Source organism: Nicotiana sylvestris, chromosome 6 (assembly GCF_000393655.2).
Source record: "Nicotiana sylvestris chromosome 6, ASM39365v2, whole genome shotgun sequence".
NCBI classification, from domain to species: Eukaryota; Viridiplantae; Streptophyta; class Magnoliopsida; order Solanales; family Solanaceae; genus Nicotiana; species Nicotiana sylvestris.
Window position 1 is genome coordinate 103,899,953 of NC_091062.1, and position 9,813 is coordinate 103,909,765.

General features: G+C 39.0%; 1 protein-coding gene across 1 annotated transcript; it reads left to right on the forward strand.

Moving 5' to 3' along the window:
* Positions 1 to 223: 223 nt before the first annotated feature.
* LOC104235265 (transcription initiation factor IIA large subunit-like) lies at positions 224 to 8,183 on the forward strand. Its single transcript, XM_009788985.2, has 11 exons — positions 224 to 670; positions 898 to 1,071; positions 1,157 to 1,393; positions 1,611 to 1,662; positions 1,752 to 1,810; positions 2,995 to 3,114; positions 4,502 to 4,621; positions 7,212 to 7,275; positions 7,362 to 7,516; positions 7,642 to 7,725; positions 7,849 to 8,183. Exons 1-11 carry the CDS (start codon positions 548 to 550, stop codon positions 7,870 to 7,872), a joined length of 1,212 nt encoding a protein of 403 aa, XP_009787287.1. The 5' UTR covers positions 224 to 547; the 3' UTR covers positions 7,873 to 8,183.
* The last annotated feature ends 1,630 nt before the right edge of the window (positions 8,184 to 9,813 follow it).

The window sequence follows — 9,813 nt, forward strand, 5'->3', positions numbered from 1 at the left end:
CCCCTACCCTGAGGTAGAGAGGCTGTTTCCAAATAGACCCCCGACCTCTTGGTTGGAAGCGGAGGTTGCTTACCATCAGAGCAACCCCTCTTGTCTAATATAGGGGTAAATCCGGTTTTAAAATGAAGTGAACTACGGGAAATTGGGAATGCTGGTAGGTGTCTGGGTGAGTCGGTGACGCTGCTCTGGGCCGCTTAAACTGATCCACCCATGTCTTCGTCTTATAATAAAATCTCCAAATTTCTATTTTCCCCCAATATAGACAGAGAAGTTCGGAGCTACCAGATCTCGCCACGTGTATAACACGCAACTAATCGGATGCAAACCTATTTATATTCCACTCTTTTATTCCATCTCACTTCCGCTCTTCCCCTATCCTTTCAATCTCTCTCTCCGCCGTTCCGTTCACTTCAAACCCTTCACCGGCGTTCGAAAACCCTAGGCCCTAATTTCTCCCATGTCCTATCAATCGTTTAGGGTTTAGCTCCGTAAGATCGTTATTTATTCTTATCCGTCAATTTATCTGATAAAAGTTAGATTCGGAGGAATGGCGAGTTCGACTACGAGCAATGTTTACATCCACGTCATCGAAGATGTCATCAGCAAGGTCCGTGATGAGTTCATCAACAACGGTGGTCCCGGAGAGAGTATCCTCAACGAGCTCCAAGGAGTAATTTCTCTTTTCTTTTTCAATCGAATTTTTCATTAATTAGCAAATTAATGACGCGATTTATGAAATTTGCAGAGGTTCTAGGGTTTAAATTTAGCTGATTGCAGATTAGTTACTATTCTAGTGGGTTTTTGTTGGTTGATCTGATTAGTAATTGGGTCTCTTTCTGGATCCAATTAGGTGAATTTAAGGGTTTTAAGTTTGATAGTTTAATGTCAATTTTTCAGTTATGGGAGATGAAAATGATGCATGCTGGGGCAATATTGGGTACAACAGAGAGGAATCCAGCTCCGAAAGGGACCCCTGGAGGTCCAATAACAACCCCTGTTCATGACCTTAATGTGCCTTATGAAGGCACTGAGGAGTATGAAACTCCCACTGCCGATATTCTGTTTCCTCCAGTGAGTACCCGATTTTACTAGCTATTGAAAAGCAAGCAACTCTTGGGGGCTCATAAATTGACACATGTATATTCTCCACTTGCAGACTCCATTGCAGACTCCGTTGCCTGGTACCGCCCAGACACCGCTACCTGGAACAGTGCAGACACCCCTCCCGGGAACTGCCCAAACACCTCTTCCTGGAACAGCAGATAGCAGCTCAATGTATAATATTCCTACAGGTGGCAGTACTCCCTTTACACCTAATGAGTACTCTTCTTTGAATGATACTGGTGGTGCAACTCAGTTGAAAGGCGGTCCAGGGAGACCTAGCCCATTTATGGTAGGCATTTTAACTATCTCCTTGCTGTATTCTGTACAAAGGTTATCAATCTGCTTTGTAAGATGCATGTGGTTTTGTAAGATTTATGTTTGCCACATGCACACATTTAGTTTTTCTAATAGGATGATTTGATGGCCTTTCACATTTTCCTGTTGCTGCAAGTATTTTGATTTCCAGATAAGTATGGTATTGAAAATGTTTGCTTTGACTTGTGCAGCAACCACCCTCCCCTTGGTTGAATCAAAGGCCTCCCCTTGATGTTAATGTTGGTGAGGAAAATATTTAAATATATTCCATGGAAGCAAGCATTTTGATGCATTACGTATATTAAGCGTTAGTTGCCTTCCTCCTGCTGCAGCTTATGTTGAAGGACGAGAAGAAGTTGATCGCGGAGCTTCTCAGCAACCCATGACTCAGGTGAAATGTTATGCTTCTATATACTTGCTAAAGAAAGAAAGGCTACATGTCGTCTTTCTTCTAGTAACTTGTGTCACATGATGTTCTTGTTTAACACACATACACACACACATATTATATATTACTCTCTCTGTTTCAATTTAAATGACACACTTTCCTTATTAGTTTGTTCTAAAAAGAATGACACGTTTCTATTTTTGGAAACAATTCAGCTTTAAACTTTTCATTTTACCCACTTTACCCTTAATGAGAAGCTTTTATAGTCACACAAATGTCATGGCTCCAAAAAGCTTTTGCCCCTTAAACTCTTAGGACCACATGTTTCAAAAGTTTTTTTTTTTTCTTAAACTTTGTGTCAAGTCAAACTACCTCATCTAAATTGAAACGGAGAGAGTATATATACTAATCTTGAATTTACACCTGGAACATTTCCTCACAAGTAGACATGCAAGCAAGAGCAACTAAAAGCAAAATAGTCCACTTTTTTTCAGCATGCCATTCTCAAAGTTTAAAGATAATCCTTCTTTCCCTAGAAACTCCCAAACTGATTTTGTAATATTTTGTGGAACTTGTACAGTTGCTTATCTTGGGAGTTCAAAGAGGATCCCTGCCCTTCTCATATAACCCTTTTCTTCTTGTTAGAAAGCTTTCTTAGCTCTTGTCACTGTAATAACTATAAGATGGTGAGGAACATGAGGTTGTTTAGCTGCTGATCGGGCTTGCATAACTTTTAGGTAGAATTTATTTATCAGCCTTGTTTTATTGCTTTTATTGGTCTCAAAGCAAAAATTAGTAATTTTGCTAGTTAGTAAATGTATTGCTGCCTAATACATAATTTTGAATCAGAATGTTGCCGTGTATTGGACACATGTTTTATGTTCTTTAGGGTAGGGAAAAGGGAGTAGGTGTTTGATACTCTGTCCGCATAATATTGAGTTCACGTCATCATGTTGGATGTAATTGAGTATTATGTATATAGCTCCAGGGAAGGAAATATTCGAGTGTGATTTGAATCTAGCAATTCTCAACCCTCATGGATGCACAAGACACGTCTATTTATGCATTAAGTCAATGTCCTCTACCATTGAATTTGCCCTTTCCCTTGGCTTTGCGCGTAACTTAGTGCCTCTACAAAACATGTTACCTTTGGTTCAGAGTTGGTCTTGATGTCAGCTAAATTGCAGGACTTCTTTATGACGGCTGCTGGAAAGCGGAAAAGGGAAGATTTTGCATCTCAATATAACAATGGGGGATACATACCTCAACAGGATGGTGCTGCAGACTCAATATATGACATCATGAAGGCAGGGCTTTGCTTATTCACTGAATGAGATACTTGCATATATTTCAAACCTATGATATTAACTCTTGGATAACTATAGCAAACAAGACTTGTGATCATATGAGAACTATTGCTGCAGAGAGCATTTGTTTGATGGAAATAAAGAGGGGCCAAGGTTATTTAAATGTAGGCGGGAAGGACTTGTACTTGTATGGTTAAACAATGTAACACTGTACAGCCACTGGTCGCTCTTTGTCATAGTGGTTGAGGGAGTCTTTTCACACTACTAAGTCAAGAGGTCAAGGCTGGTACAACCGGACAAACATGTAACAGTGTACAACCCTAAATGTTTAAATATAAGCTCCTCCGAATGGGTAAAACTTGTGATTTTGCACATCCAGCTTTGCTTTGTTCTCTAGCAGTTCTGATGTCTCTTGGTTGCTGTGATGTCTTGAATTCATCAAAATGTTTCAATCAATCAACTCGGCCTCAAATCCAAACTAGTTTGGATGTATCCCTTGTAACCATTGTACCCTATCTAGCCTAATTCATTTCACTGTAGGTGATTTCTTCCATCTGCTTAATTCTTGGTGGATAGAGCCACCCGGGTACCTATGCTGATGGGAGGTAGCAGGTACGTAGCAGGTACCTGGTGGATAGTCAAGGTGCATGCAATGTTGGGACCGATTTATCTCTAACTAGAGTGTAGCAACAACTAAACCTTAATTCAAAAACAACTAAACCTTAATTCCTACTAATTAGTATTGCCTATTGTCTCTGTTGCTTCTATTTTGTTCTTTACTTAGCTATTGATTTCGACAAAATTGTAGGACTTTTAGAACAACAATTTACCATGTTATTTTAGGTCTAACTTGTCCCATTTTAACACCTTACATTGGACATGTGCATTTTATCACAGAAGACATTTGCTCTTTTATCATCTGTGTGTTGCTTGCACCTTCTGTAGAATATGATATCCAATCTCTTACCTATAATAAAATATCCAATCTTGTATGGCGACACATTCACTTTTAAATACTAGGTGAAATATGTTTTATATTTATGGATGTAAAAACCTCCCCTTTTTCCTGCTTTTCATCCCTGCTTCTCGTTTGGGTTAGGTTGGGGGTGGAAAGAGAAGTTGGTTGGTTACTTGGTCAATATCACGAGTCATTTTTTGGAAGATTTACTCCTACAAGGCGAACATAGTGGAGAGTGGAGTTGCTGACATTGTTAAGAATAGAGCTCTTGGTGCGGAATTTTAAAATTAGAGGATTAGCTTAGTGGTGCCCTACTTGTCTGATTAGTTGCACTGCAACTCGTGATACCCTTTTGAATTATGTTTCTATTTTCCAAATTAAAATACCAACCTATAATAAGAACAAGATGTATTGGTTTGTCCTATACAGGCTGGTGAAGGCAACACTATTCAGCTTGAGTTGGTGACCTCTATCCAGGCTGCTGCTTCTAGAATTCCTCAAGTTGATGGTCCAACTGACCACTACGACGAAGCGCTTTCGACACCCAATGTGAGTTTTTCTTCTTTTATGTATCATCGTCATCCAAAGGCATATTCACATGCTATACAAAGGTCCTGTGTTTGTCCTATTTTTTCAAGGCGTAGCTACCCTCTTGATTGCACATATGGCATTTTAATTGTACTTTTCATCCATGTGGTATGTATCTGTTTTTGTTTCGTTGTGGCATTTTAATTTTTTTGGGTGCTTTGAAAGCTTCCTTTCACACAAAATGAATTCAAATGCCTTTGAATTTTGAACTATGTTGCTCGGATCCTTCAAAATTTTTGTTGTACTCGTGTTGATCCGACACTATTTGGGTGTGGGTGTGGGATCCGAACTAGATTTGGCCTACCTAACTTGGGTGCTTTGACGACGGCCAAGAAGTATAGTTTCATTTGGTATTTGGTTTGATTTAGGGATTCTCTCTCACACACATTTGCACACATATGTCGTGATATACATTTTCGGCGATATCCCAACACCCACACCGTTACCTGTACTTCGATCTGTGTCCCCGAATTCTAAAATTTATATGAGGAAGAATCTGACCCCTGGATGTGCAGCCGTATTGGATACCTGCACCCGTATCCTAGCAACATAGGGTTTTAAAGGTATTTTCAGTGCTTAAGGGAGAACATGTGGATAAAGGGCTTATTTCAATGAGATACAGTAACATATGCATGTTTTTTCTTTTGAATGAAATAGCATATACATGTATTTAAATAGGATAGCATTGAGTCAAGTATTCTACTGAGTAAGGCATGCTTGGGTTGGTTTGGAGCTGCGCCAAGACACTGCAGACCTTAGTTATTATGCAAAATAATTCACCAAGTGTCCCTTTTAAGGGGTGGTGTTCAACTTGTCCCTGTTTTTAAAAGTGGTGCAACTACTGATCCAGCAGGAAAAATCCAACAAAACTTCTTCTTCCTCCTCCTTCCACACTGATTTTGGATGAAAAATGCATGGTTGTATAGAACTTCAGATATGAATTTTAGACGACTTTACTCTCATAAAATGGGACCCTCTTATCTCTACTTGATTTGCCCATCCAAACTACCTGACCTTTCTGCTTAAAGGCCAAAATTTTCTGTATCTAAGAATTCAAGCCAAAAGTATGTTCTATAGAGCGGTGGTTAAACCGGCCATGTTGTATGGGGCTGAGTGTTGGCCAGTCAAGAATTCACATATCCATAAGATGAAGTAGCAGAAATGAGGATGTTGAGATGGATGTGTGGGCACACTAGGCTGGATAAGATTAGGAATGAAGATATTCAGAAGAGGGTGGGCATGGCTCCAGTGGACGACAAGATGTGGGAAGCGCGACTTAGATGGTTCGGACACGTGCAGAGGAGAATCCTAGATGCTCCGGTTAGGAGGTGTGAGCAGTTGGCTTTGACAAGTACGAGAACAAGTAGAGGGCGGCCCAAGAAGTATTGGGGTGAGGTGATCAGACAGGACATGGCGCGGCTCCAGATTTCCGAGGACATGGCTCTTGATAGGAAGGTGTGGAGGTCGAGCATTAGGGTTGTAGGTTAAAGGGTAGTCGAGCAACTTTCATCTTTGTCCCGGTTTCCCTCTTTGCACCGACGAGTATGATAGTGTTTTGTTTAGCACTGCTAGCGATTTATGTTGTGTTTCACACCTTTGCATAATATTTGTGTTACTGCTTTTCCATTTATTTGTTGTCTCTCACGTTGCTGATTATTTTTTGGGTTTTGTTGTCATAGATCTATTGTATCTGAGCTGAGGGTCTCCCGGAAATAGCCTCTCTACCCCCTCTAGGGTAGGGGTAAGGTCTGCGTACACTCTACTCTCCCCAGACCCCACCCCACCCCCACTGGTGGGATTTTACTGGGTTGTTGTTGTTGTTGTAAGAATTCAAGCCAATGTAAACTAATGCTGTTTTCTTTTTACTTGTAAAAAAGCAAAAGAAACTAATTTTGTTTTCATAAGAACAGTATGCCCTGATCCATTATGGTTGACCTAATTTCTGTTTAGTTTGACCAGGACGAAAACCTTCATTTCCTTCAATGGCGAAGCGCACTATATCAGAAAGCAATTCTATTATTAAAGGGCAGTCAGAATTTGATGTGCAATCTCATAACCTTTCACGTCTTCCTTCTATTTTCTTATACAAAGTCAAATATAACAAATTATTGAAACTCTTCTCTCTTAACCTACGTGAAAAGTCACATGGTTATACAAATGATGAAGTGAGTAAATAAATAACTAATGTTACTCTATTCTACTTTTGACTGAGATATGTCCTTTTTCACGAATAATTAGCTGCCACATCCATTCCTAGATTCTGTCGTCAGTTCTGGACTATGATCAACTAATAGATAGAAGTGTTGGCTAGTGTGCATGTTTCTGACTCCTGTCTGCATAGATAATGTTTTGAATAACAAATATAATCTGTGTTTACTATTGTGCCTATCCTATAATGTATAATGCTTGTGGAAGCTTTCTATCTCTTTTATTGGAGTGAAGATGAGAACTTCCTTACTCTTCTCATTGTCATATTTATTTGACAAACATGAAATCTGATGGCTTTTGAATGGTATTTTAGTAACCTTATTTATTTTTTCCCAACTTGAAGATCTATGGTTATCAAGGGGTGGTCAATGAAGACTATAATATTGTCAACACACCAGCACCAAATGGTAATTTATTCTCAGGTACATAGTCTTTATGGCTATAATTTATCCTCCTTCTGATGCTGCTGCAACCTCTTCATTGCATCCTTTAGATATGCAAGCGCCTACTCCTGCTCCTGTCCTTCAGAATGATGATGTTGATGATGATGATGAGCCCTTGAATGAAAACGATGACGATGATTTTGATGATGTGGACCAAGGGGAGGATCTAAACACAGCGCATCTAGTTTTGGCTCAGTTTGACAAGGTTAAGATATCCTTTTTGTTAATGTATTGAATGGAAAATTTTGTATGCCCCATTCTGTTGTTTATCATGAAGTGTCGTATCAGTCTTGATGTGCTACAAAGCTGACTTGATACAAGCTTCTGTAGGTGACACGTACAAAGAGCAGGTGGAAATGCACCCTTAAGGATGGCATAATGCACATAAATAATAAAGACATTCTTTTCAATAAGGTTGGATTTAGAACCTTTTGTTCTGATTTGCATTTTATTTTATTTGGTAAAAGGTCCCTTGTCTTTGTTACTGTTATTTTTATCCTTGAGTTGATCTATTTGGTTCATTGGTTACTTGTCCAGGCAACTGGAGAGTTTGACTTCTGAGGCAATTGAAGGAAAATCTAATTTGGCAGTAAAGGAGCTCAAATTCAAGAACCGACCAAGCTGATTACTTATTTTGTTGTTGGCATTTTAATGAAAGTTAAAACTCCAGGAGACTAAGTTGCTTAATGCTCATTGCTAGAGAAGTTTTTTGGTTGGCCGAGTGTATATATATAGTAAAAGAGCTGCTGCTTGGCCATATGGATTACTTGTTGAGCTTTTGAACTTGATCTGAGAGGAATGTATAATTTTCCTGTGTTGTACGCTTTTGGAACATCTTGGCTAATTTAATACCAGTGGTATCTTTCTTTTCTCGTCTATGTTGTTTTAGCTGAACTGCGCTCATGATACCCCAAGGATAGTTCCATGAACTGTGTACTTCTTGGATCAGTCATGCTGATATATTCCCAATTTGCATGTGTTGTGATATGTGACTTGTGACAATTGAGTTTGATTGCAGCTCTTACTGATGTTTGGGAGGAAGGTTGGATTTCGATGAAGCGTAATGTTCTCCATTCATCTGTTGGGACACAGTTTATTACCTTATCGTACGTTTACTGTGGTTAAAACGGCTACCTTATAATTCATTACCTCTGTGCTAGCAATTGGAAATTATAGAAGAAAAAACTTTGAAATAGGTCAAGCCTTCAGCCTGTTGGTAATTTTATCGGGAAAAGTTATTCACACCTACATTACGTCTCTTTACTGCACATGCATCTCTAATCTAATAGTAAATTGACGTGGCTTAGTGTAAACATTGATTACTATATCCCCTAGTGTAAGCCACTCGGCTGTGAATTAATGGACCTCGCTTTCCTTTTGACTTTGATTTATTTATAGTTAAATGTTTGGATAATGAAAATCCATGCGGAAGGCGTTAATTTGCAGCACTGGTGAAGATTGGTTAACTTGGGGAGAAAAAATGAAACGAAAATGAAGAGGAATTCACCGTAATATTTAAGATGCTATCTCTTTTAAAGGTAAGATATTAAAAAATTTGCCCTCACATTTTTATCAAGTAATGATCATCCAGTTGGTTTCCAAAACATGGTGACTTTATTAATGACGGCAAGGTGGAGGCAAAGTTTCCTCTCAAACAGTTAGGAAGCTAAGAAAGACCTTTGCACCTAAAAATAGTTGCATGATTTACCCAAAATCAGATGAAATACAAAGAAGAAGAAAAGATATGCTTACAAGGTAAACAAAACAAAGAGACTACGCGATCCTTAACCTCTTACTATTATGTAAGAGGGAAAGATTCGACTTATTAATAACATAAGAAAAGAAAAAATTCACATTAGTTTGGAAAGTAGTACGTCTAATTCACCAGGTTATACAATTGCAGGACCAATTCATTAACTATAAACCTCAACGCCCCGAGTTGGCAAGGGCACATTGTGACTGAAACAAGGCGAAAATGGTCGAAGGTTCTGTATATGTCCCTACGGCAGGATGTTGCCATCCAGCTTTCTCCAAAGGAGCATTATTTTCCTGAACGAGATGTTTGGCTGTTCCATTTATAATGATATCATCACATTCACACTTGACATTTTCATCTAGAGATGTGCTAGAAAATATAAGTGGAGATAACAAAGGAATGGCACAATGAGAGGAAGCTTCTTCCATGAAATTGGAAGGTACTCTGAAATTACCATCCACATTCATCTTATCTTCTAGTTGTAGAGAAGAGGGTGCTTTCTTCTGTAACCTGGTACAAGACACCCCCTCTTTCTTGCTTGCTTCCATTCTCATACAATAATTATTTCTCGAGTCTTAGCTATCATAGTGGAAAGAAAAAAGTGTTTGATGAAGAGCTAAATATGTTTAATAAGAAAGGAGCGAGAATAGAGGGGGAAGAAAGAGAGTTGTTGTTACTGTATTTCTATGGAGCGGAAAGCATGGGGTCGGTTATAGATATTCTATTTTTCTTTCCACGGTTATGAT

What these genes read in the sequence shown, in the direction of transcription:
- LOC104235265 (XM_009788985.2), top strand. Translation starts at nt 548, where the DNA reads ATGGCGAGTTCGACTACGAGCAATGTTTACATCCACGTCATCGAAGAT. An exon ending in TCCTCAACGAGCTCCAAGGA is followed by an intron (nt 671 to 897) that starts GTAATTTCTCTT and finishes TCAATTTTTCAG; the next exon opens with TTATGGGAGATGAAAATGAT. An exon ending in TTTTGGCTCAGTTTGACAAG is followed by an intron (nt 7,517 to 7,641) that starts GTTAAGATATCC and finishes AAGCTTCTGTAG; the next exon opens with GTGACACGTACAAAGAGCAG.